The 25,475-nt window shown below is 48.8% G+C and overlaps 9 protein-coding genes and 1 non-coding gene across 18 annotated transcripts; 4 read left to right on the top strand and 6 right to left on the bottom strand.

Moving 5' to 3' along the window:
- The first annotated feature begins 184 nt into the window (after positions 1–184).
- On the top strand, positions 185–4,050 carry FOXG_03352 (uncharacterized protein). Its single transcript, XM_018381037.1, has 3 exons — positions 185–606; positions 681–1,066; positions 1,123–4,050. The coding sequence occupies exons 1-3, from the start codon at positions 320–322 to the stop codon at positions 2,319–2,321; spliced, it is 1,872 nt and encodes a 623-aa protein (XP_018237446.1). The 5' UTR covers positions 185–319; the 3' UTR covers positions 2,322–4,050.
- On the bottom strand, positions 1,115–7,107 carry FOXG_18538 (uncharacterized protein). 5 transcript variants are annotated; one of them, XM_018398656.1, is made up of 6 exons: positions 6,506–7,107; positions 6,385–6,441; positions 5,983–6,199; positions 5,007–5,928; positions 4,472–4,960; positions 1,115–4,423 (listed from the first exon to the last, which is right to left on the bottom strand). In XM_018398656.1, the coding sequence occupies exons 1-6, from the start codon at positions 6,696–6,698 to the stop codon at positions 2,897–2,899; spliced, it is 3,405 nt and encodes a 1,134-aa protein (XP_018237441.1). In that variant the 5' UTR covers positions 6,699–7,107; the 3' UTR covers positions 1,115–2,896. The 5 variants fall into 5 exon arrangements, with proteins under 5 accessions (XP_018237441.1, XP_018237444.1, XP_018237443.1 ...); XM_018398659.1 differs by having other exon boundaries at positions 5,007–6,199; XM_018398658.1 differs by lacking the exon at positions 6,506–7,107 and having other exon boundaries at positions 6,385–6,499.
- A 205-nt stretch (positions 7,108–7,312) lies between these two features.
- Positions 7,313–10,532, bottom strand: FOXG_03348 (ectonucleotide pyrophosphatase/phosphodiesterase family member 1/3). Its single transcript, XM_018381036.1, has 2 exons — positions 8,402–10,532; positions 7,313–8,342 (listed from the first exon to the last, which is right to left on the bottom strand). The coding sequence occupies exons 1-2, from the start codon at positions 10,245–10,247 to the stop codon at positions 7,876–7,878; spliced, it is 2,313 nt and encodes a 770-aa protein (XP_018237440.1). The 5' UTR covers positions 10,248–10,532; the 3' UTR covers positions 7,313–7,875.
- Positions 10,533–10,792: 260 nt separating this feature from the next.
- On the bottom strand, positions 10,793–10,884 carry FOXG_18537. Its single transcript has one exon. It is a non-coding gene; the product is annotated as a tRNA-Phe (tRNA).
- An 80-nt stretch (positions 10,885–10,964) lies between these two features.
- Positions 10,965–12,480, bottom strand: FOXG_03347 (uncharacterized protein). Its single transcript, XM_018381035.1, has 2 exons — positions 11,855–12,480; positions 10,965–11,805 (listed from the first exon to the last, which is right to left on the bottom strand). Exons 1-2 carry the CDS (start codon positions 12,405–12,407, stop codon positions 11,126–11,128), a joined length of 1,233 nt encoding a protein of 410 aa, XP_018237439.1. The 5' UTR covers positions 12,408–12,480; the 3' UTR covers positions 10,965–11,125.
- A 328-nt stretch (positions 12,481–12,808) lies between these two features.
- On the top strand, positions 12,809–13,735 carry FOXG_03346 (uncharacterized protein; the record flags this gene model as incomplete). The annotated part of the gene is made up of 1 exon (XM_018381034.1): positions 12,809–13,735. One exon carries the CDS (start codon positions 12,809–12,811, stop codon positions 13,733–13,735), a length of 927 nt encoding a protein of 308 aa, XP_018237438.1.
- A 3-nt stretch (positions 13,736–13,738) lies between these two features.
- On the bottom strand, positions 13,739–16,837 carry FOXG_03345 (uncharacterized protein). 2 transcript variants are annotated; one of them, XM_018381033.1, is made up of 5 exons: positions 16,784–16,837; positions 16,375–16,654; positions 16,180–16,284; positions 15,790–16,118; positions 13,872–15,651 (listed from the first exon to the last, which is right to left on the bottom strand). In XM_018381033.1, exons 2-5 carry the CDS (start codon positions 16,493–16,495, stop codon positions 14,218–14,220), a joined length of 1,989 nt encoding a protein of 662 aa, XP_018237437.1. In that variant the 5' UTR covers positions 16,496–16,654; positions 16,784–16,837; the 3' UTR covers positions 13,872–14,217. The 2 variants fall into 2 exon arrangements, with proteins under 2 accessions (XP_018237436.1, XP_018237437.1); XM_018381032.1 differs by lacking the exon at positions 16,784–16,837 and having other exon boundaries at positions 13,739–15,651; positions 16,375–16,782.
- A 930-nt stretch (positions 16,838–17,767) lies between these two features.
- On the top strand, positions 17,768–18,611 carry FOXG_18536 (uncharacterized protein). Its single transcript, XM_018398655.1, has one exon. It carries the CDS (start codon positions 18,101–18,103, stop codon positions 18,500–18,502), a length of 402 nt encoding a protein of 133 aa, XP_018237435.1. The 5' UTR covers positions 17,768–18,100; the 3' UTR covers positions 18,503–18,611.
- Positions 17,901–21,215, bottom strand: FOXG_03344 (uncharacterized protein). 2 transcript variants are annotated; one of them, XM_018381030.1, is made up of 6 exons: positions 20,857–21,215; positions 20,438–20,796; positions 20,009–20,351; positions 19,634–19,953; positions 19,222–19,581; positions 17,901–19,156 (listed from the first exon to the last, which is right to left on the bottom strand). In XM_018381030.1, exons 1-6 carry the CDS (start codon positions 21,028–21,030, stop codon positions 18,529–18,531), a joined length of 2,184 nt encoding a protein of 727 aa, XP_018237433.1. In that variant the 5' UTR covers positions 21,031–21,215; the 3' UTR covers positions 17,901–18,528. The 2 variants fall into 2 exon arrangements, with proteins under 2 accessions (XP_018237433.1, XP_018237434.1); XM_018381031.1 differs by having other exon boundaries at positions 20,009–20,796.
- A 1,402-nt stretch (positions 21,216–22,617) lies between these two features.
- On the top strand, positions 22,618–25,226 carry FOXG_03343 (vesicle-associated membrane protein 4). Of its 3 annotated transcripts, XM_018381029.1 has the most exons (4): positions 22,677–22,938; positions 22,998–23,444; positions 23,848–24,079; positions 24,136–25,226. In XM_018381029.1, the coding sequence occupies exons 2-4, from the start codon at positions 23,340–23,342 to the stop codon at positions 24,150–24,152; spliced, it is 354 nt and encodes a 117-aa protein (XP_018237432.1). In that variant the 5' UTR covers positions 22,677–22,938; positions 22,998–23,339; the 3' UTR covers positions 24,153–25,226. The 3 variants fall into 3 exon arrangements, with proteins under 3 accessions (XP_018237431.1, XP_018237432.1, XP_018237430.1); XM_018381028.1 differs by having other exon boundaries at positions 22,618–23,444; XM_018381027.1 differs by lacking the exon at positions 22,677–22,938 and having other exon boundaries at positions 23,117–23,444; positions 23,848–24,751.
- Positions 25,227–25,475: the final 249 nt, after the last annotated feature.

Raw genomic sequence — 25,475 nt, 5'->3', positions numbered from 1 at the left:
CTCATACTATCCGTGCTATGAAAATATGATAGAAACACCTATATCAGCATCAAAATATCCATGTTATCGAAATCCATCATTGTTTCGCTTCAGGTCAAGGCAGCTGTACTTGGAGGACCCACTCAAGCTGTTGGCCCCGCGGTTATGGATGTCGCCTCAAACGGGAGCTAAAGTAGAGAAGCCCGAAACTTTCAGAGACAAACATCACCAACGCGACTATAACAAAGAATAGCAATTGGATACCTTTTAATACACCCAATCGCCATTAATTACACGCACACTATACGGAACGAAGGAAGATACCTGAAGTCTACTCATCATGGCCCGTGGCGACGACCAACCGCTGTCTATACGACCATCTCCCGTCGCCGATCGCAAACCTCAGAACATTGCAGAGTTTATTGCTCGCGCCAACGCGCAACCTGGCGGTTTCAGAGCTATAAATGAGGCCAAACTAAGAGAAGAGCTTGCCCAAGAGGAAGCGGAGTATGGGGCTGCGCTGGATAGAGATGCCGATATGGCCGATGGGGACCAAGACGAGGACGACGACCAGGATGCGCCGAGAGACCTCCAGGAAGTGCGCATGGAAATGCTAAAGAATCTTGAGTATGGAATCCCGCGTCGTAACAGAGAATTGGACAATATATCCTAGAAAATGATCGCAAACTAACATCTCTCAGCGCCGCAGGGAACACAGCTCTTCTTACCCTCGACTTCCTCTCCCTCCTCATCTCGAAACAGAACCCTACACAGGCTGGCGTCACTCTCTCACAAGGCCTACGCGACATGGTTGGCATCGGTACATTGGGCACTGACAGGCTTGATAACCCGCCCGTGACTCCAGCCAAAGTACAAGAACAGGAGAACATCGCATTGGGTCTGGCACTCATACAGACAAACAAAGCACGGGATGCTGCTGAGGCTGCTAGTGCGTTCTTGGAAAAAGAAGTTACGGTTGAGGGTAAATACTGGGAGGAGATTGCAGCAGTCCAGAAGTCCGGGTGGTCGATATCCAGAGTGCCCCAAGAAAGGCACACACTTGGTGTTCGATTCGGTTTCTCAGAAGGTATGCCTCAATCTGACGAGTTTGCCAGCGCACGACCGTACTAACATGATCAATAGCTGCGCCCGAGTACAGGAATAGTCTCGCACCTATGAGGCGAGGCAATGGCGGGGCAGTTCAGCTTGATTGCGGCCGGCTGGGAGGAGTATCCGAGCGAGTTGTTGTAACATATGAAAGGGACGGTCAAGTTACCGGCCGTTCTGCTTTACCTGCTGAGACAGCTGCTGACGCCCCCTTGGAAGAGCGTGTTCTTGAAGCCCGAAATACCATCTTCTCACAAGAGCTATGGCACGAACTGACACGCGAAGCTCGCACCCTTGCAGCATACGATGTCAAGCCATACGACTCCCGCCTCATCTGCGATATTGATCCAGCATCCAAATCAAGGGTCATCTTAGAGCTGGTGCCTCTTGGCCCTCAAGCTTCTTCAGATGATGATCTTCCTGATAACCAGATCGCTGAGACGATATCCCTTGCGCTGCATACCCTCCTTAGCTACGCTCATCGGCAGAACGAGCTCACGAGAACTCGTCCTATACCGCCTCACATCCCACGATCGAGAGGCCAGCAAACACATGCTCTTCTCCGTCCTATAATCGCTCGCCTCATGCACCTCCACAACGTCCAAGTCGTTACCAAGCATATTGGCGTCCTCGTTCAGTCTCTTCAGCGCGCTGGCTTTCCGTCACGTTTCGTCCTCCACACAGCCCCTATTTCTCTCACCGACTCAGATCCCGCGAATCAGGGACCTAACCAACTTGCATCGTCGCAGATCATGATTAGGAATATGCTTCAGCCCATTGAGTTCAACATCAAACTAACCATTCTTCCCAATGTCAGCTTCACCGTCCGCGGCCGGACATTCCTCATGCCTGTTACAGCGACATATTACTATGTAATCACTCCCCCGAACTCACCTCTTTCGGCTGCATGTGCACCATATCGGGAAGGATATCCAGATGCAAATGCACTGGCTGATTACCTCGGCACTGCTACCACACGCCTTCTCGTCGAGCACTACCTCGCTATTCTTCCCCCGCCATGGTCCAAAGGCATACAGGGCAATGCCATTCTCAACGCCAAGAACGAGGATTGTCGGATGGTCTTCACAGTCACAGAAGAGCCGGCTCTCCATTTGAAGAGTACGTCCATCGTTGACGGGCAACTGGTGTCCCAGGAATGGACGTGGTCAGACGACGCTACCAAAATATATGTTCAGGACATAATAGATACCGAGGTTTCGAAATTGAACCTCTAAGACTTGGTCGCTTCCGGCTCAGAGGATAGGAGAGGAAGGTGGACATATCCAGCTTTTGATGGTGCTCAAGAGGGTTACACTGGCTATGGTGTAGTATAGAGACAGGACACATCTATTTACGAAGCAACGAGTTGTCTTTGCATGGTGTGAACCAGAATACACATACAATCACGTCCATTTTTACCTCCCAACCGGAAACAATGTGATATGTACTGAAATCATTTCTCTAACGTTGACATAGTTCATCTACGGGTTGTTTGCCCTAGAGCAACATGCACACCGCCTGCAATTAACAGTGAACAAACATCCGCGAAGCATTTTCCTTGAGCTCACACTCCAAAATATCCCTTGGGTGAATCATTGTCCATATCCCGTTGCTCACATGATCGCATTAAGGAAAATCCTTAGTCGAATTAATGCCGCGAGGTGGTCGTTCGGCTCCCATGATGGTCAGGTCTCAGCCCTGTAACTGTCATAACTCGTCCACGTCTAAAAAAAGCAAGTCGTATCCCCTGATACTGTACAATGTGATAGTTGATATCGTGACAGACGATTTTTTGGTCGATATACATCTATTAGCGGTTGAATCCGAAAAGATTCTTGAGGTCGTTGATGCTGAGACGACCAATCTTGCTGCCTGCAGTCTCGTCCAGTGCAGCCTCAACCATCTCTTTTTTCTTGTTTTGCAAGTCTACGATTCGGTCTTCGACAGTCTCCTTGGTCAAAATGCGATACACCTTCACCTCCTGTTGTTGCCCAATTCGATAGGCTCGATCGACGGCCTGCATCTCGATATAGGGATTCCAGAAAGGATCCATAATGATGACCCGAGAGGCAGCGGTAAGGTTCAGGCCTGCATTTCCAGCTCGGAGGGAAACCAGCATAACCTTGGTGTCCTTTCGCTCGCGGAAATTCTGAGCTGCAACATTGCGAAGAGTTGCTGACATTGAACCGTCATATCTCTCTGGTTTAGCCATTTTCTCATGTGACATGGCGACCTGTAGCAGATCCAACAACAAGGTCCACTGAGAAAAGATGATGGTCTTCTCGCCGGTTTCCTCGATCTGCTTGATGAGATTCATGCATTCCGTGACCTTTGCAGCGGGTTCCCAAGTTTTGCGCAGATAACGCATGTACTTTTTGAACGCCTCGCGGTTCTTGTAAGCCTCCTTGCGCAAGGTCTTAAGCATGGCAGGCTTGACATCCAATGACTTTCCCTTCCCCTTGTCCTTCCGTTTCCCCTTTCCTTTGCGCTGTTTCTTGACTGATACCTTTTCGTCCTCAACCGAAAGTTCGTCGTTAACGATGAAACCTTTGAGATTACCCTTTTTGTCTACCTCATCATCTGACTCGTAGTCTGACTCTGACCCTGTTTCTGAGTCGTCGCCCGAGTCAGATTCATCGTCAGCTGGTTCCATACCGGATTCTTTCTTGACGGTTTCCGGCATGTGCACCTCCCGAAAGGTTTCATAGGAAAAACACTTGGCAGGGTCGAATTGGCCGCGACAGACGGGGCACTTAGCCCGGCTGCTTTCACTTCCTTCCTGCAAATTAACCGCCGAAGCGCTCTCTACAATCCGAACAAGGCATTCACTGCAGCTATCATGGCCGCAGGGAATAAAAAAGCTGGGGCATTGAACGGCATCATAGCAGATAGGACATTCGAATGCCTCGACCTCCTTGATCCTATCCACTATAGCTTGATCCAATTCTTTGACGAGCTGTTTCTTATCTTCATCTGGGATAGACGAAGGGGCCGCTTCGTCGACATCCAGATTGAGATGTGGATGGCAACAAGCCTGGCGCAAGCGAAGCAAGAGAACAAGAATGTTGGAGTAGTTCTTACTGACCGTCCCCTCACGGAGATATTTGCTGAATTGGACCCTGGCATGCTTTTCAAGCTGCGAATAGAAATCGCGCTCCTCAGGTGATAGTTCGGCATAGACGATTTCTTCCGTCTTCTCAGGGAGCACAAGGATAGGCTTACCGTTAAGCTTTGAGCTTTTCTTACGCCGGAGCATGATGGCTTTGAGAAGTGCTTGTAACTTATCCATGGCCACGTGTTTAGGGTCTCCATTGCGGCCAAATAGAACACCAAATCCCTGACTGAGCATTAGCGATAAACTGGCATCGAAGACTGATTGGCATACCTGTCGGAACTCTTCCCACTTCGAGTACGGTTTGATCCTCAGGAACTTGACAAGAGAGTACAGTTCTATGATCCCATTCATCATGGGTGTTCCTGTCAGACACCACCGGTGGATCGATTTCAGTTGGGTGCAAGCTTTGGCACCCTTTGTGTCCTTGTTCTTAATGCATTGTGCCTCATCAAGAATGACACGGTAAAATTGGGCCTTGACCGGGTGCAGAAGTGATAGTTTGGAACTGATGGTCGTGTCGTTCCAGTTGATGTTTCCTCCCCTTTCATTATGATCCTCCACAATCTTTTCAAATCGCTTGAGCTCTTGTGCAACCGTACCATATGTAGTCAGCACCACGTCATATCTAAGTAACTCATCAATCGAGGCCTTTTTGCCGTGATGAACATATACCGAGAGCCGGTGTGTTGGTTTGGTCTTGGTGGCAATCTCTTCTTCCCATTGACGTAGGAGAGCCACAGGGGCGACGATGAGGTTTGTCTAACATCTTAGTACACTAACTTGTTTGTCAATCGGAGATACGCACCTTTGGCCTTGTGGGTGCCCGGCGGTCCAAGAGGAGCGAAAGTGTTGAAATCGTCTTCCCAAGCCCCATGTCATCAGCAAGAATACCACCTTTGTTTGTCCCTGATTCCATTTTCTTCATCCAGGCTAGAGCAATGTCCTGATGAGGATACAGGGGTCTCTTCAACCCTTCTGGTGCCTCACCTAGACCTGCCTTGGGAAGATCCATATCAGCAGAGATATTTTTCAGGAGAGCATCAAGTTCTCCTTGGTCTAGCTGAGGCGTATGGAAACTGTCCGCTTCTCTCGCGTAACTCATCAAATGGGGGTTTATTGGCCTGCCATCGGCATCTAGCCCGCTCACGAAGTCAATTCCGTTACTCCATCTGGTCAAATTGGCGAGTTCTGATGAATTTGACGAAGAACCAGGTGAGCTGTGATATTTAGGCCAGACGCCAGCACGAGGCGCACCAGGATGACGCCTACTCAGGTCTGGGTAGTTCATGCCGGAAGCCAGGATTGGACGACCAGAAGGACTTGGTATTTGGCGAGTAACGGATCCTGCGAAGATAAGATCCGGGTCGTCCTTGATGGCATTGTGGTTCGGGGAAGTTGCCATAGGTATGTACTGAGGGACTATTCGCCTTTGAGGTATGTTGAAAGCTGGCCCGGCGCCTGAAGAATCATCCCAGCGCGCATCATAAGCGCCAGGGATCCGAAAGAGGTCGTCGTCTGTGTCATCAAGTGTGGTAGAAAGGGCAGGCTGACTGTTCATGAGTCGTGTAAAGGCGTTATTTTGAGAAGATTGTGAGCCTGGAAGTTGATTGGAAGGGCCTTGACTCGAAAGTTGTCTCGCGAGCTGTTGATCTGCCCATTCCTGCTTTTGTCTCTCCTCGGCCTTAATTTGTTCAGCGATGAAGTCGGACCCTATGTCATCATCGTCCCTGGTGTTCTTCCGTCAGCAGTGGAGGAGACAGTATGCTACCAAGCAACTTTACCCAGTAAGGTCTATGAAGTCGACGTGGTCGTCAGCATTGCCGTAGGCCAAGGTAGTCGAGAAGGTATTCTCTTCAGGGGAAATACGGCGTGTTTTCGCATGATTGTCATGGAAGGAGAGGCGAGCTGAGTCGGCACCCCTCTTTCGGTCAGGTAAACGCCAGGCACCGTGTCGTGATGGAGATTGCATGGCTTTTGATGCTTCAGGCTCACCATCCTCTGGAAAAAAGTCAGCTTGATGCTCTTGGTTGTAGGTCGATTGAGTGATAAAATCAGGGATTGGCGAGTAACACATGAAGTTGGAAGATCCAGTCAGAAGAACTTGAGTGCTAAGATATGGCATAGGCACTAAAGAAGAAATCACATATGAAATGCGCATAGAGTATTTTTCGAGGGTCTCGTACCTAGAGTTGATGATCCAAGGACACGATCTTCGGGGACGTGGTGACGAGATTCACCAGCTGCAAGTGATATTAGACAACGAGAAACAATGCCGCCAGGGTTATGCTGAGGGGTGGAACATACTGGTAGTACCAGGCTCCTTCTTCAGTTTCAAGCTTTGAAGAAGCTTCTTGAGGCGAACGATCTCCGAGTGAGCCTCTTGTCTCATATCCTCAGCCCCATCATACGTTGCCTCAGAAAGGGACTCTAAGACAACCTTTTGCACTGTCAGCTCCTCCTGGATCTCCTCGATACTCATGGAGGTTATGTCAGCCATCTTGCGCTGCAGCCTTGAGAAAGGCGAATGAGACAGCGCACAGGCGCAACGACAGCATTCAAGACCTTCTCGGCCAGCGACAGCGACAGGCCACCGGAGGCAAGGGGCCGCCCATGAATGTTCCAAGGGTACGCAGCAAGACCTCCGGATGCTTGAGGCGGCAGGGTAGTGGTGACCGGCCTATCAGGATCCCTATCACGGTCCCGCAGTACCAGTTATCGCAGATGAGTAGTGTTAAAGAACGTGATTCTTCGTACGTGCACAAATGAGTGTTGCAAGCGGCTGAAGTCAGATGTTGATACTGTAAGGTTCACATCTAATTTTGAGGTGGAGCTCAGGGACGATTATACCGGGAGTATGGGAAGGAGCTCGCCGCGTCACGCGTTAAGTGATTCACTGGAGTTGAAAGTGGAGGGCCTGAGGGGAGCTAATGCAGGCAGCAACAGCCATTGTATTGTAGTGGGGGAGGGGCAATCATGGCAGGCAGGACCCCACCTTGAAATGGATCCCTTGCATGAAATCATTAATCATTATCAGAGCCTACCTTAGCGCCGCCTAAGCTGAGTAGCCTACTGCAGCCATGTTCAGATAGATATCTCTATAGGGCATTGTAACATAAGGTAAGTCCAATTCTCTATGGAACCTCACATGAGGCATTTCTTGAGTTAAGGTATGACCTAAGGTATTCTAACTATAAGGTAGCCTAAGGTAAGGTACCTACTACCTGCCTAGGTATGCAGAAAGCTGAGGCGGAGTTTTTCAGTGCACACACCGCAACAAATATTCTTTGGCCGTGTCTCAAATCCCACCACCTCTTTGATGCAGGCAAAAGTATATTTTCAAGGGAATAGGCTATGTGAATGAAACGCTACCTGCAGTGTACACCGCCTCTTAATAAAATGTCCTTATACGTGGCACTCTTGCAAAGAGCACAAAGGTCACACAAACAAAGTGCAGCACCAGTGTGAGCACAGCATTTCGCCTCATTTTCAAACAGGGAAGGTTGAAAGGAGCAAAAGGAAAGGATATCAGATTTATACCAACTTTGCTTGGACGAATCACAAGCCTCATCATGCCCGCCGCATTGTCAAACGCCCTTGTGTTCCATCATGGTCCCTTTGAACGCCGCAAAATACAAAGAAATACGCACGACATTTCCACCCTATGTATTCACAATTCAATCATCTCCAGTAATTTTATGCCATACTTTCTCCACTTTGTGAGTGAACCAATCCCAAATTCCTTCGTCTTTATCATCGTCATCGTCGCCACTGTCACTATCGCTGTCGCTATCCCCATCCTTACCTCCGCTGTCCTTAGAGGGGACAGCCGACTTTGATGGTTTCGCGGGTTTCTTGAGTGAGACTGTCGCCTTGGCGGACTGCGTAGGGGCAACTGGGACCGTAGGTCGTTCAGGCTGGGTAGGCTTTTGAGGCACAGTCGGCCTCTCGGGATGACTTGGCTTCTCCGACAAAGTTGGGCGAGCCGGCTTCTTGGGGGCGGACGGAGGATCGGCAGGTTCCTCGGGTGTATCTTCGGGCTTGTGCACGCCGATAGGCTTCAGGGGAAGCCGTAAAGTTCCGTTGTTGGAGCTGGGCGTCAAACCAACAGAGTCGCACAACATGTTGTACACCTCAATATTTTCTAGTCATCCAAATCAGTAAGTGAGGAAGAAAAAGGATGCTCGTCAGAAATCAACTTACGGAACACTTCGATCTGGCTGTTCGCTGGGTGGGGGAACGCAGGGCCACGGGCAATGAAAATGGCCCTCATAAGCGGATGCTCATGGTCATAACCATGAAGACCTCGCGGATGATATACGAGATTCTTCTTCTTTCCTTCTTCTACATCAAACTCGTCTTTGGTGACAATGGCCCATCCTGTTTCGGGAACAACCCACAGCGGGGCGATGCGGTGATGCTTGGAGAAGTGATATCGCTCGGGCATGTCGACGTCACGAAGATAGACTTCAAAGTTTGGGTTAGACTTTGACTTCTCCTTAAGCTCATAGTAGAGTCCTTTCAAGTCGTCTGGGTTCTTGGGACGAAGACCGTAGAGTGGCCAGCCATCGATATGCTCAATCTTGTCTGTATCGATAAGGTCTTCGAGCTGGATTAGTCTTGAGATATCTGTGGTTGCCATACCGTGATCGGAGACGACAATCACGTTGACAATGTCGGTCAAGTTGCGTTGCTCGAGTCCGTGGAAGACCTGTCCCAGCATGCCGTCCACATTCTTGATAGTTTGGCGGATCTCGGTGGAGTTGGGACCGAATTTGTGACCATCACTGTCGACATGAGGAACGTAAGCGGCAATCAATTGTGGTCGCATGTTGCCGGTGTCCACTGTCTTGTCCTCAAAGCCGGGCATATCAAGAAACTCCATGATTCTGGCGACCTTATTCTCAAGTGTTTCTTTGCCATTGAACTTATCCATCAAGCTTGGTTCAGTGTGAAGGACATGTGCCTCGCTTCCTGGCCACATATGGACAGCACTCCGAACCCCTTGCTTCTCTGCTGTAACCCAGAAAGGCTCTCCTCCCCACCACTTTGGGTCAAGACTCTGGCCAGGATGGGTGTAGTAGAATTGCGATTGCATATCAGGATCCCAGAAGGTATTGCTGACGATGCCATGGCTTTCAGGATATAAGCCTGTTGCAAGAGTGTAATGGTTCGGAAAGGTGACTGATGGAAAAGAAGGATGCATCCATTTCGGCGACACTCCCTCGGCAACGAACGAGTTCAAGGTAGGTGTCAATCCACGTTGGAGGAAGTCGGCGCGGAAACCATCCAGGCTGATGATGAGGGACGTGGGCGCAAAGAGGGCGGTTCCATTGCTGACCAGGGGTTGGTTCGCCTTGGTGAATCTGTTCCTGCGATTCTTGGATAGCTTCCAGGCTAAGAGAATCAAGATCGCGAAGCCTATGGCGATCAGGGAGTGAATGAAGACCCACCGGCGCCAGCTGCGACGTCGCTGGGCCTTTGCTTCGGCAATCATATTTAGATGATGTCGATCCAATTCGTCACTGTCATCCCTCTCGCTACTCTCGCCAGTTGAGCTCCCTTCCTTCATACCTCCTTCTTCCATCTCATACATCAACTCTCCGTCCTCTCCATGTTGAGCATGCTCCACAAGTTTCTCTCGCTTCTTCTGTCTCCGTTGGCGTCGAGTCTTTCGCTTCTCAATCACAAGATTTTCTGCGGAACTGTTGATCGAACGATTTCCTGAACTGCTTCCTCGACGACCAAACATTTTGCCTATATTAGGTACTGCGAGTCCTGAGCCACGGCGCTCCCGTTCTTTCTTCTGTCGCGAATCGGTAACAAGTCGATCAATATCTTCCTCTTCCATCAAGACAATGCGATCGTGAGCACGCAATTCTCTACTATTTCTCGCGCGCGAGATAAGTTCGTCATCGTCGGTATCGGTATCTTGATCGCTGCGGGAGTGAAGAGAAGAAGCATCGTCGTCGTATGCGACAGGAGAGAGGAACGAGGCATTGTCGCGATCCTCCCTAGAAGGGTTCGTATTTAAGTTGTGGAAGGACATGATGACTTGACGTCGAAATGTCTCTCAGGAACATGAAATGCCCTCGCATCTGCTACGTCGCCGTTGTCGCATTTATTAGGGAATTCTATTTAAGGGGATGTAAGACATGGATAGACCCTTGAGATAAGCCATGTGCAATGCCGCGAATGAGACCGGGGGTAACTTCCACCGGCTCCGTTTTCGACCCACAATCGATGTCAATGGTGCGATCATGTTGATTTGATGTTTTTATTGGTGGGTTCTACAGGCTTGCTTCAACCTTTGAACTTTGAATCAGATAAATAGCTGACTGCTCAGCCCTTCCAAGCCTCGATCATTGATAGGCCCTTAGAACATATTAATAACACGAGATGTTTCTAATTCATTTTTATACAGAGCAAAAGGGATGCTCAGCCACATATCGATAACGTCACAGACTAGACAGACACCTTGTTGGCAAGTTTGGTCCCTGAATTCTTGCGGCTCCATCCAGCTGCATCTTAGTCCAAACACTAAAAGTAGTAGCTCCGCCTGTGATGAACCCAAGACAGGCAAAAGAAAAGGTTTGCGGTTTGTGTGGATCGAACACACGACCTTCAGATTTCGAATCCCGAAGTTTGACTTCAGTCTGACGCTCTCCCAACTGAGCTAAACCCGCTGTTGCTTATAGATGTTGACGATAATGCATTTCATGTCGACTTCGCGAATCTAGAACTAGCGCACTATCGAAGAGGGTGAGGAACATTTTGTTATCATGATGCGATATTGCCCAGGGTGAAGAGATATAAAACTAAACTGTGGATTCGAAGTCGTATCCATAAGACCATTTCTCAACACTTGCCTTGCCTTGTGTTTCTTATCATCCAGCGCCTGGGCTTCGCTGAATCTTGATTGACCTTCTACAATTTCCCACCTTTGCTTGCAAACCAACCCTCAGCCTCATCTCGTCCCAATAAACTTGAAATCATAATCTTTCCAAAGACATCTATATCATCCGCCTCTGCCTCAGCGAGAACACCATTAAAGATGGCATTCGTCACCACATAGTGGTCCTTATCTCTCCATGCCTCAGCAAATCCCAATGGAGTCATAGCATTCCATAAATATGCAGACAGTGTCCATGAGTGGCATAAACCAAGCCTTCCATCACATTGGAGCATTTTGTAGCCGGACATGATACGATATGTCTGTACAAGATAGAATGAGAATAAGAGAGTCCGGCGTAGGGACTCCTGGAGAATCCAATCTTGCCAGAAGGCTTTTGTCGGGGCTATAGGGTATAGCGGAAGCGTGCCAGGTGTGCCCTCGATGTCAAACTGGGCATAGGAGAACAATGACATTGCGGAAGCTTCTATGGCTGGAATGATTCGTTCTGCTGATGTACGGGCACCTATGTCGCCGTCGTAGAGCCTTATTATCTGGTAAAGGATGAGAGCCTGGGTATGAGCCAGACAGTCCAGAGGCGTTATTGGTGGCGGCGCTGAGAGTAGGTCGTTGACGCGAGATTCTATGCTACGAAATATGATGGGCGAATTGACACGGTTCTTGGCCATGTATAACGCACAAGAGGAGTGGGCATCTGCGTTGATGTTAGTGAGCGCAGACGACAGTTGAGCTCTGATCTTCACCCTGCATAGACCGAGGCATAGCATCTTTATAGAGGAGTGGATGACACCACGGTGTTTGATTCTCAAGAACCATCTTCTTTGGAGCTTCTTTGATCTCATCGACAGCCCACTGAAGGCGATTCAAGATATGTGCTGAGACATTCCCAAAATCTTGCGTCGACGGGCCAGTTAATGTCAAAGGCTGTTGAGCAAGTTCTAGTGCCACATCTTCTAGTGGCAGATCAAACGTATCCAGGCCATTGGAGCTTGCATCAATTCTTGAGATGATGGCATTGAAATCTTCAATGATTGACCCGCTAATGGGAAAGCTGCCAGAAACTTCAGGCGACGATTCATTACTTAATAGACAAGGTGATACTGTCTCTGGCGACTCAGACTGAGGGGTCAACTGTCCCCGTATCGTCCTTGTCGGATATTGGCAAGATATCTGTCTTTGAGAGCATCGGAGACATGCGGGTAGAGCAAAGTCGCAGCGCCGCTTAGCTTTTGTGCAAGCAGTACAGGACTTCCGCCGACTTGGAGGGTTGCGGCGTTCTCGAGCGGTAAGAGACATGTTAGAAAAGAAAAGCCGCAGTGGGTTCACCAATGCGCTGAAGTGTAACTAGTAATACGGATGGATGGTTGTGATGTTGGTAGCTGAAAGTCTGACTAGCAACCAAGCATCTAGCGCAGTGGAAAGGATCGGGAAAAGTGGGACCGGGCGGAGTTCCGCCCGGTGCAAGAGGTTCCGGCTCCGGGGGATCTGCGTGAGAATAGCGGATCTCCGGCGACGGGATGAAGTACTCTACGGGATAGAAGAGTTCTCCGCAAGTCAGTCCGCGGGTAGCTTCTATAAAATGAGGGCTTTTGGTACTTCAAAGAGATTAAATAGTTGGAATTACATATCATCTGTACGCCACCTAGCTATACCTTTGCACCCTGAACATCACATACATATTATTCAACAACTTGGAAATGTCTGCCCCTCAAATCTTCGTCTCAGGTGCAACAGGCTGCCAGGGGGGCTCTGTCGCTCGCTACCTGCGATCCAAGGACATCGCTGTCCATGCCCTTGCCCGCGATCCTAACTCTGATAAGGCTAAAGATCTTAAGACTATTGGGGTCAGGCTTACTCCTGGAGACTATGACAACGAAGCGGCGCTCAGAGAGGCCATGAAAGGCTGTACAGGCCTCTTTCTTGTCCTTATGCCCGACTTCATAGACCTCACTGCTGAGAGGCGATGGGCAACCAACGTCTTGAATAGTGGCAAAGAAGCTGGCGTCAAGCATGCCATCTTCTCAAGCGGCTTCGGCGCTGGCAATCCTGACCAACTGACTGCCATGGAGCCAGGAAGTTTCACTGATATAATCATGCGCAACAAGCATGCAATTGAAAACCAGACTCGCAATGCAGGGTTCGAGCACTGGACAATCTTGCGCCCAGGAGCTTTCATGGCCAACTATGTCGAACCCTTTGTCAGAATGTATCCCGACCTCGTTGACAAAGGAGCCTTCGCGACTGCTATGACCCCTAACACTGTCCTCCCCTTGACTGATACAATCACCATCGGCAAGTTTGGTGGCGAAGCATTTCTGAACCCAGCCAAGTTTCATGGAAAGGAGATCGCGTATGCTGATGAGTGGATTGAAGTGGAAACCATCTTACAGAAGCTCTCCAAAGCCGTGGGAAGGTATCTTAAGGGAGAGTACCTTTATGATGAAGAGATCATGGATCAGAAAGCCACCAACCCTTTCATAGCTGGTCAACTTGTCATGAGAGACATGGCCAAGCTTGCAACCAAGGAAGAAGTTAAAGCATGGGGAATCCCGCTGAGCACATTCGATAAGTTCCTTGAACGGGAGACACAGGCGATTCATGAGACATACCACAAGGCAGCTTGAATGGCACGAGCACCTGAAAATCTATTAGCGGCTGATTTGATGGCATAGTAGATTGACTCTGTGAGAATGTGTTTGTCGACGATATTGAATCATTGTTGAAATGACGATAGCGAATACGACAAATTATAGCACCAGCCAAATATCTGCGTGAAATAAGTGTGCACTACTCTTACTCTGAGCCATATATAGTGTCTTGTCGGAAAGGACAGATGCCTGTAAGTTTGTATCTAATTGTATGTGAAACCTCGACTCTGCCGTTGTAGCTAGGAGGCCTTCTTTCTTATGGCACCCCGGCCCAAGTTATATAGATAACACTCAAAAGCCTGCCCACAGGCTGTCAACCGATATGCGCCGTCACCGTCAAAACGCCCCCAAAATGCTGCAAGCGTCCGTTAAACCCTAGTTGAGCGTGTATTGCCAAGAATGTCGTAAGTCTCAACCCCTTTGATTAAGAAAAGATGATTACCCAGCACAGGAAACGATCACTGTGCTACCCCGATAGCTCCTGGAGCTTCACGTTGACTCACGCCCACTTCGGCGGTGTGGGTGGCACTCTTACTGTTCCTATCGTGTGGTAGGCCAGGTTCCTCGGTGCCTGGGGTGGTGTCGCCTGTCGCGTTCTCCTGTTGTGTGTAGCTTCTATTACCACCAGCCGAACTTCCTGCAGCACTGCTTGATTCGCCAATGCCTCCTACTGCCCAGTCCCCTCGAGATTGTCGCGCCGAGGCTGACGCTGGATAAACCCCGTCAGAGTCATATAGAGTGCTTCCTCTCATTGCTGGGTTTTGTGGCCATCCCAAAGGCATGCTAGACACCCGACGATGTTGCCCCTGGCTCTGATTGGTAGCGCCGGCAGGCACATCATTTGCAACAGGGCTGTTGGTGTTTTCTTGGGAGCTGCCATTGCTTGATGTCGCAAAGACCGCAGCATTTTTTTCGTTGATGTCCTTCTTGCCCTTCTTATGTCCAAATACCGCGGCTGCGCCCCCACCAGCAGCCAAAGCGGCAACGGCAGCAGCGGCTGATGATCCAAAACTCCGGAACTGATCAATGGGACCACTGTCTGACGTTTCGTCAAAGAATATCCAGAACATACCAGCAAGTAGGCCGGCGAGAATCAAAATGGTAATGATGGCGGCACCAGCCTTATCACCGGCAGGCAAAGGTTTGTAATCCAAATCAGGGGTCGTTCGCCCAACATCTTCGGCACCACCGCCAGGATTGGCTTTGCTTGTTCCTCCAGTGTCCTTCGTTAACGGGGCTGGTCGATCCTGGATCATGCAGGCAAGAGTAACCTCTAATGCAGCCATTTGTTGACCAATGGTGACTTCGCCCTCAAACTTGTCCTTGGTCCAGTAGAGACTACACATTCGATTGTTATCACCTCCCGTGCACTTGTCCGTGGCTGCAACGGCTGAAGCACGTAAAAGTGGCATGATAGTGTCGCGAGTATGGGGAGCCCATTGCGTAGTGACAGCAAGCCAGCGGCTCAGATATGCCTTGAAAGACTTCTGGTCGAGGTTGCAAAGTTTCACGGGTTCACAAGCGACCTCTGTCATGATGTTCTTTTCAGGCCCCGAGAAAAAGACTTTGGCACCCACGAGAAGATTGTCAAGGCGATCCTTCCAGACCTGGCTTTCGGTAAAGTTGTACATAGCAGCGGCGCCGAGAATCATACCGCCCGCATTGTAAGAGAATTGATAGGGGACGAGTTTCGTGCAGTTGTTGCCGATATGAGCACCATCATAAACGTACCAGCTCTTAGGGTCAATAAACTCGACTGCTTCCATCCAGTCCCATGTTCTATCTGCCCAGTCGGCATAACTGCTATTGCCAGTGAAGAGAGCGAGACGAGCACCTAGAGCAAAGAAACAAGCCTGAGAAATTGAATTCTTGTAGTCGTAACCCCTATTCCACTGCAATCGGTTGTTAGCCCATGAATATCAATTTCGACTGATAATAAACATTTGACGCTAGGCACTCGGGTGACGCCACGAAGATTTGACAGGTGATGATGGCGGAAGTCCGAAACTGGACATAATTGAATCACTAACCTGGAAGATTTGCCATCTCAAACCGCCATTACAATGCTCTGTATCCCAACGAGCTGCCTGGGTATTGAAGACGGCTTGTGCAAGTCCAAGCCATTGTGGCTGGTCTTCTGCAGGATGGGGGAAGTTGTACTCGGCAGCCGACATGACAGTAAGTCCCCAGAATCCCTGATCATCGTTTCCTTCGGTTCTTGTCTGGTTAATAGGCATATAATCGTCGTGATCGCCGACCTGGAAAAGAAGTGCCTGTTTGGTGATTTCGACGTATTGGGAATCGCCAGTGTATGCCCAATAATCGACGAGTGTTCCCATAAAGGCGCCAGCGTACCACCCTGGCAGGAATTGTTAGTATCAACAGATGGAGCAATATCGAGTTGGGGACTGCGTTCGTACAGTAATAAGGATCAGGTAGTAGACCTGGTGTTTGTCCGGGTTCGTCGCCATGATACATGCCAACCATATCCTTGGCGATTGATTTGGCAATCGATTTAATCGAACCTGAATTGAGTTTCTCTGTCAGAATGCGCGGCTTTGAGAGGGCAAAGTACGAAGCAAGCGGCTCGGCGACTGTTTCACGGTGTAACTCACTCGTCGAATTAGGATCCAGTTGGTAGGCCAAGGAAAAGCGATTGAGCGTCAGTAGCACGGCAGCTATGATGCCGCCTGCACCGAGCCTTGGCTCTGATCTCGATGTTGACGGGAAGCGCATGTCGACGATGAAGCGAGAGCGACGATAAGCTCAAAGACGACAACGATGATACCTGTCGAGCTTCATGAGGATGCAAAGATGAAAGAGAAAGAAACGAGCGAAAGGATGACGATGAGAAGTGGAGAGAGACAGAGAGAGACAGGCGTGGGCGGAGGTTACCTGCGAATGAATGAATGAATGCCCTGGATACCGGGATTGGGGGATTGGGATGGCAGCCCGGGGTGGCTAGGAACCTAAGAATGGAAGGAACCTCGACAAGGAAGCAGGGGTTATTAGAAGCGGGATTACCTTAAGGTACCTTAGAGCTAAAGCCAGTTTTAGGTGCACAAGGTACTTTTTTTTACCTCAGTTTGTAAGGTCACAAAGGATGGAAAACTTTAAAAGTTGGAGGTCGGGCAATGAGGGCAAGAATTGATCAAGGACGACAATTAGATCAATTGGGGCTAACAGAAGAATATTGGGTGATGATATGATAGATTCGCCAGTCATTGGATGCTTGTACAAGAGGTTGAGCAAATGGTAGTAAATTACCCTCGTGTAGCAATTCGAGGTACAGCTTCAGCCTAAGTACAGAGTACAGCACCTCCAATTAATCATAAAAGTAACCTTTTTTCGTAAGCGGGAGCCATTCAAAAAGTCCCATCCTCTAGCCCGGGCATAGCCATGGAGATACGAGGAGGAAATGTCATTGACTAACTGTTCTTGATAACATTGAATGTTTCACCCCTCGAAATATCGTTAGATGAATGCATACCACTCACTCGTATCGGGCACCTCGGATATACATACCATCCAACTGCATTATTATTAGCAGCTCACAGCTGAATATTTCCCCTCCGACCCGCCATCTCCAGGTCCAAGCTAGTCTCTTATGCGTAGAGATTTGCCAAATACGAGCAGGCGAGGACCTGGAACGGCCGCCCTAAACTCCACCCTCTCTGCAAGCTCTAAGGCTCCGTCGATACGGCCGAGTTAGCCTGAGGGAAGTGCCAAACCCAGACGGGCCAAGTCTAGTTTGTACCTGAATGGTATGTACATACCTCTTGAGAAAGAATATCATAATGTGAAGAGCGAGTCTCGGTAGCACGGCAGCCAAGAATATGTGATATGAGGGGTTTTGTGGTTGACCCAGTAAATCTAAACAGGTCAGATTATAAGACAAGAATTTGGGGCCAAGCCCGTCGCTTGATTACGCTCAGTAAATGAGAGAACATCCATCCCTGGTCCTTGCTCGGCTGACATTTGTTATCGAGATTCTCGTGTTGCTATCCCACTTCATCATATTGATATGACTTGCATGAGACTTTGACATGACCTAACCTCAACACCCTGATCCAACACACTTTTGTATCAAAGCGCCATGGAAGAGCTTGCATAAAGCATCAGGGAGGGGTCAAGTCGGCAGTCGATTCATCTGTCTCTCTTTTGTTTCTACGGGTTTGTTTGTCGATTCTCCATAAACCGGCCGAGTCGGGCGAACCATGGGCTAGCCAATCCATGAGAGCATTAATATTGACTAGTTCCAAGTGATCAAGGCTCCAGACTTTCGAAAACAGGCATCTTGATGTTTGTAGAACCAACCATCAAAACACTTGTTCCCCGGAAATGGTCGATCATCTAGATACCAACGGTTCCGTCTTTGTTCACAGTGATGGCGAACTGAAACACTATACAGAGGTTCATATCATAAACACACTCTTTGAGTCCAGCGGTCTGCACCTCGCTACGCTAACCGCAAACTCCTCCTTTTTGTTTAACTTTCATATAGACGCCAGTGTTACCGATTGTCTCATGTTCAAGGCACAACTGGTATTGCTTGTTGCACATCTTCTTCCCCTTCTCCTTCTCCTGCTCAACGGCAATTGTGATGTGTTGCCTTATTCTGTCAATCATTTTGACTCTTTGCCCAACTTCATTGCTGGTCTTTTCTTCAGGGTACCTTATTCAAAGCTTCTGAGCCAGCAGTTTGCTCAAGGTAGCAAGCCTCTTCCGGTCATTCTGTACTGACCATTCCACTCAGTGATTGCTCCGTCTCACGACGTATCCCAAGTATTATCATCCGACTCTACTGGTTCGTCCTCGCTTGAGTCACCCGCATTCGTAAACTCCCGAAACAGTGCAATGTCCTCAAACCTGTCAGACAGGCTCTCCACACTTGCTTCTTCGGGATCCGTCATGGCAAGATTCAGATCAGCCATGAATGTCGCCCGTATATCTTCCGACGGACTAGTCAGCCTATTCTCCTCAAACTGTACCATTAGTCTTCGTGCTTCGTCTGCGGATAAATCGCCTTGCTGAAGCGCCATGGACAATATGCTGCGACCGATGGTTTCGGCAAATCGGAATGAGCGTCGTAGTTCTCCGTAGCTTTCGATACAAAAGAACAGGTAAAAGCGCCAGGCGGGATCCTTTGTGTTTCCAAGAATCGCATTAGCGAGTTGGATCAAAGCAGTATGCCACAACATCGTGTAAGATGAACATGCATATTTTTCTCTGTATACCACCACAAGACGCTTGAGCTGGTTCACGGATGCTTTGTACGCAGCGTCAGGCGAGCTGCGCTTGCAGGGAAATGTTTTCAGTCGCAGTGGTTTTGGTGAATCCCTCGCACGAACTGTAAATGGGCGAAGGACACACATAATAGCGACATGGAGCCAGATACTGCCATGCGATTAGATTTAACAGAAGGACTACAGTTGGGAAGAAGCAAGAAATTCGAAACATACTGAAAGACCAAAACATGATGCGGACTCTGCTCTGAACGCATCATAGATGGGGGCAGTGTTTCTGCCCAAGCTATTAACTCTCGATATTTGTATTCCGCAAAGGCGAGTGTAATGTGACTGCTGAGGCTTTCGCGCGGGAAAGGCTGATCACGATAGTATTTCAAGGTCACTTCGTGCATTATTCTCCAAAATCGACATAGAACCGGAAACGTGTCGCCCATGTACGTCTGCTGAGGTGTCTGCTGATGAGACTCGGGGCTGGGCTCAGGAGGATGATACCATTCTTGTCCTGGTATTGGGACTATAGGGGGGTGCTCGGGATATGAGAGGCCAGGTTGTTGATAAAACAAAGCCATAAGCCTGAGGACGTTAACATCATGTCTTGTCTGAGATCTTGACTTCATGAACTCACACTATCCAGTTGAAAGTCCCCCAAGCAGCATATGATGTAGCGCTTTGTAGCTCAGGGCTCACTTGCTTTGCTTTCGAAATCGCAACGCTTTGCTCGACGCCGAAAAGGCCCATGCGAGCTCCCATGGCGTTCACTTCAGATACATACGTCAAGACGTAGTGATCCTTTCCATTACCCAGATATGCTAAGCCCAACAGTTGTGTCGCAGCAAGATTCATCAGAGAATCTGTCGCCTTTTCAAGTGACCAACGATTCTCGGCCTCTTCACAAAACTGTGGTATGAAGGACTGAACAGTAGAGTCTACCGCACTGTACATTTGCTGTTGTTGTCTCAGCGAGGCTAGTCGAGTACCAGACTCCTTCCAGACCACTTACACAGCTCCAGTACATAATGGCACTGACCAGTAGCTTACTGCAGTAGTTGGTTCGACAATAGACCAGATCTTCCATAAACAAGGTAGGATCAAAGGGGCCCAATAAGGGGTGGTCAGTCTCCAGATATAGTGATATGACCTTTGCAGCCAAGTTGGAGGCGATTGGTACAGAGGTCCAAAATCCAATATTCAGCTCTTCTAATCGTTCGTCACATGGGCTTAGGGCGGGTGTCAGGCTCCGGGTAGGATCATGGGCTGGGAACGGGTTCGGGTCACTATTGGTCATCGGGGTGTTTTCGTCGTTTTGTGTGGTTGATGATGTCCGGCTGGCGCTGAAGGATTTCCTGTTAAATGTCAGCCAAAGTTGGTGATAACACGGCTTTGTAGCCGGATAGCGAGTGATGAGGCCTTTCCCATCCAGCCCGCTTACTTCAGGATACTAGATTCAAGGGGTTGAAGCGCTGGAAAAGCGAGAGAATGTCTTGCCATGAGCTCAGCTTCAAGACCCAGGTGCCGAGGGTGCTCAGGGGAGCGTTCATGGTCACTGATTATTTTTGTTATCCGCGGTTGGATTATCGACACGGCTGTATCGAGATCTGTGTGGCTTCGTACGACTCGGAGAATATCAATAGCCTGAGTCTCGGGTGCTGTCTTCAAAATATCAAACAGCCCCAGAATCTGCTCTGTTTCCTTACTCGTCTGGTCTGAACTTCGAGTCTCGGCGTAGGTACATGGTTTCTTTTCGCCGCGTCGTCGACAAGCCTCACACATCGGCTTTCTTCCATCGCACTAGTTGACACATCGTGTTAAAAGGGACAAATGGGTTGCCACTTTCCTTGAGAAGCTTACACGAATCTTCCTCTTACGGCACGAGTTGCATGCTAGGTGTGTTCCGATTCGTTGTCGCTTCAAAGGTTCGTCGCTGGAGGATCGTGGAGTCGAGGAAGACCCAGATGGCTGCGAGTTGGGAGGCGGGTTTTCGCTGGGAGGGACAGGGAGTAGTTGGCGATATCTCTTGGACATTGCTTGGACTCGTGATACTGGCAAGGAACCCGTCAAAGACAGTAAGTAGTATCACAGTTGACTGAGAGCAAGGGATCAGATAAGGTATTCGGTGGCGAGTAATCTCTGCGTTACATGGGTTTCCTTTCACGTGTTTCATCATCTGAATGAGTGAAGGTTGGAGGTGCTACGTAGTTAAGGGATGTGTGCACACAATACACGGGACTTCTCAATGTGTATATCTCTAACCCAATCAACTCAACGCTGCTACAATCAGCTTCCCAAACAATCTTCCAATGATCAGAGTCCTATATGCCATATTCGCACAATTGCAGAATAGCTAAATCGAATGTGGAGGGACACGATCGAACTCGGAGTGAGATCCGGGTCAACTGATTGGTTGTAGCTCACGAGCCACAGCTGCATTGGCGAACTAACCATATCTTGTATCCAATCCAATATCATGACATCCATACATAGGGTGACGTATACTTCTGTGACGGATACTAATAATAATGTATTGTTGATGACTTGGAGTCTGAGTCGCCATGAGAATGAATCACATAGTGTATAGATCTCTGTTTGTTGAGCTTCAAAATCCTTCTCTTCTTCTCACATCTCCCACAAAACCATTAAAGCACTGGAGCCCGGCCCCAATCACAAGTCGCTTGTGTTACATCAGCCAGATCGAAATCGACGTTTCGATCGAATCCTGTCATCTGAACGACCCCTGTTATCAGTTTTTATTAGCTCGATGTTCTAAAATTCTGGAAGCCTCTTCCATCATGATGATGAGAGAATTATCGCTTTCTCCATATTTATAGCCCTATATCCAGGTTCCATTATCTAAGCGTCTCAACGAGATCTACGATATAGTTAATGTTTCCCGTTCGACAAATCATGCTTAAAGGATGCTTACCGTTCGGTTCTATTCGAGGCTATGAGCAGACTAGGTCACTCGGTGTAAGAACGGCACCCATGCCTTTTCAATATGTATGGGCAGTAGAGTAAGACGTAGTCATAAAAACAATAAAGTAGTTATTTAATCCTTGTTTCAAATTTACTGACACTGATTGGTGTTGATGTTGGGTGAGGCTCAATGTAGTCTCTCGTTGATTTTTAAGCCATATGTGAAGCATCCAACACAGACATGAAGGGGTCACGATGGGTTTCATGATAAGGCAACAGAGAATGACTCCATGGACGGCTTTCAGCAACTCCTCCGTGCGTCTGTGACCGTCATTGTTCCTACTTGTGACAGGTAAGTCAAGAAAAGTATGTATCTGCCTCTTGCGTGGCCTATCAAGACAATCTATAGCTATTTCGTAGTACATATTTCAGCAACAATAACAATGGCATCAGTTTCTGTGTTGTAGCAAGTCTTTCTAGTGAAACTTTTGGCACTAATACAAGTTGTGCCTTCCTCGTCCATGTGTTTCCAAGTGCATGAATGGGCTGTTTGAGGGCACCCGAATGTGCATACACTCGATTGGATCGGATGTGGCGCTGTTACTGTGGTGAGCCGTGGCTGACTGTGGCTGACTCATGGATGCGAATACGGGCAGTGTCTCCGCGCTTACTGAAAAGGGACGACAACTTGGGTTACAGCATCACATGAGTCTGTCATCACCAGTTCCATCGGTAACCTTTTTAGGCATTGCGTACCGCGACTCAAAGCAACAGGAGGAACGTATCACTGCGCGAATACTTTACAGTGCAACTACTCTCCTGATAAGTGCGAGCAATGAATTGAAGGCCTTTCCAGAGGACAGGTCAGGACATTTACAGCTCTTTTTATAGGCAGACTAAGTGCTCCATGGCGTCTATTGACTGTCATGGCCAAAAATAGAACAGCAGAATGAACGAACGAACCAACAGTTGATGAACCGCGATAAATTGAAAAGGACAAAGACTCTTGATTGCCAAAGCGTAAGTTATCCGTAGGCCTTCGAATCATGTAGAAGTACTTAGCCACGACGCCAATTCAGGCTCAGCACGTCAACGCAACCACAGCCCATCTGAAGCCCGCCCCGAACCCCCCGGGGCCTCGTCACCCAGCAGCGCCCCAAAACCAACTCCGCCCTAGGTTCACCTGCAACCTGGTCACTCACTACTTGTTTCGCCTGGACCAGCGCAACGTCTCACAATCAACTTCCCTCTTCCAACCTCTCGCTACGCCAACCTCCTCCTTTCGACTATCACAACGACACGACACGACAGCCCCGTAATCGTGAACTTGTTCTCCTGCAACATCAAACTTTTCGCGCTATTCCGACCGATACCCTTTTGTTATTTTCTAGCGACTCAAACATCTCCAAACCACAGCCAAAATGCCTGAGCAGGAAGCCCCCTACGACCCCTACATCCCCAGCGGCCAGGCTGGAGCCCAACAACAGGGCGCTGGCGGCAATGCCAGAACGCAGGCGCTACAAGCTGTAAGTTTGTTTTGATGATATTCGTGATGCGCTAGTGTTTTTTGTATGATTATGAGTTGCGACACCTGGCGACCAGGCTGTTCGATGACGGATGATGGATGACGCCTCCTTTTGGTAATTCGCAAACGATTTGCGATAGAATCGCAATTTTTCGAAGAGCCATCAACCGGCCACTGGCAAATCATGCGATAATACCCTGAGAGCGATTATGCAGCATCATGATATCCGTTCCGAGCAGCCCGACCAAACGCCACTTGCATCAATTTGCCAATGCTTGATGGGCTTTCGTCACATTCTGGCTATCTTGCCACCAGACGATACCTGTGTCCAGCCCACGCCGCACCCCAAAAACACCAGCGCTGCAATGTCTCTGGTGTTGGATATGAACTAATGCAGTCGGCAGCAAATTGATGATACCGTGGGTGTGATGCGTGACAACATCAACAAGGTGTCCCAACGTGGTGAGCGCCTCGATGCTCTTCAGGATAAGACCGACAACTTGGCCGTCTCGGCACAAGGTTTCCGTCGAGGAGCCAACAGAGTCCGCAAGCAGATGTGGTGGAAGGATATGAAGATGCGAATGTGTCTGATTATCGGTATCATCATTCTGCTGGTCATCATCATCGTCCCCTCTGGTATGTGTTCGATTCGTCAAAGATGTGTTGTTGAATATTCTGATAATCCTCCCTAGTTGTGGCTACTCGTTAATAGCCCAATCATTTGTTTGGGTAGTACTTGGTCCTTACGATACACACGCTGGGACATGACGACATCGAATATCGCAAGCTACGACCATGGGAAATGGAACTTTTGGGCAACTGGCCATTATTGCAATGGAATATGATTTGAGCACGATGGAGTTTGTTCACGTTGGGTCCCGGTCAATGTTATGCTGGCAGCTTTTGCTCCTGGGGTGACTTACTACTGATGACGAGGTCTCAGTATCGCTCCAGGAACTTCAGACCGGGCTGGATGTTTGAGATTAGGCGTTCCCCGATTAATTGAGATGTATACCTTTCCGCGGATCTTTGTCATCAAATCCGACTCCTCGTGTTGCGTCATTGGTGGCAACGAAGCGGCAGTCTGCTTGCCAGACCGAAGATAGGAATGGCAAGTGACAGTCCATGATTTCTGAGAGCAGAGGATCGTGATCAGCTCTCTAATTCTTGCAGAATCCCTTCTTATTAGTCCATTTCTTTAATAGGAGATTTCTATCACATGACGAAAGCTCCAGTTTCATAGCAACCCAGGGTGATTAAAATAAAACTTTCCTGAGACGTGGGCAGCCGGTATTTGGATGAACTAGACCATGCCTTAAACAATAGTTGCTCCGAAAGTGGAACTTCTCTGTACACATGGCATCCTGTCCGTTGAAGATGAACGAAAGAGATCCCTTACAGGCTCAAGATTTGACGTACCGGAACCATGGGTCCTCTGTTGGCGTCATTTGGTAGTGGGCTTCTTCTGTAAGTGCATGGGTATTGTGGGTAGGAGTAGATTGATAACGCCGACTGATTGATAATGCCTCATCACCATCTGAGCTTTTTTTTCCTTGCATCAGGGAATGTAGCCGTGTTTGGTTACTGGACCTCGGTGGGTTTGCCTTGGTAAAAAGTTCTGCAGCGGATGAACGGGGGCGTTTTCACTATTGCTGCTTCACTGTAGATATTTGAACGCAACAATGAACGAACGATACCAATATTAAGTCAAAGACTGATCCTCGCCCATAGTTACAGGCCATAGACGAGACCGCCTGAACATGGTATTTTTCATGATGGAGCTCAATGGAAAAAAAAATTCTATCATGATGCAACGGAGACCGGCAAGGCGACCCTGGTCAGCTAAGGGTCTCCAAGCGGTGTCGGATCGATGGTGGATGGTTAGAGGGGCGATGACTCCAAGGAATATGCGAGTTGTGCTTTGAAGAGATTGCAAGTTACAATAACAGAACTATCGGAGGCCATTGCCTCGACTTCTAACACGATTATACGGGCATAGAATAATTGTGCATAATGTAGTTGGTTACACATG

Source organism: Fusarium oxysporum, chromosome 8 (assembly GCF_000149955.1).
Source record: "Fusarium oxysporum f. sp. lycopersici 4287 chromosome 8, whole genome shotgun sequence".
NCBI lineage: Eukaryota > Fungi > Ascomycota > Sordariomycetes > Hypocreales > Nectriaceae > Fusarium > Fusarium oxysporum.
This window is presented reverse-complemented; position numbering and strand designations above follow the sequence as displayed.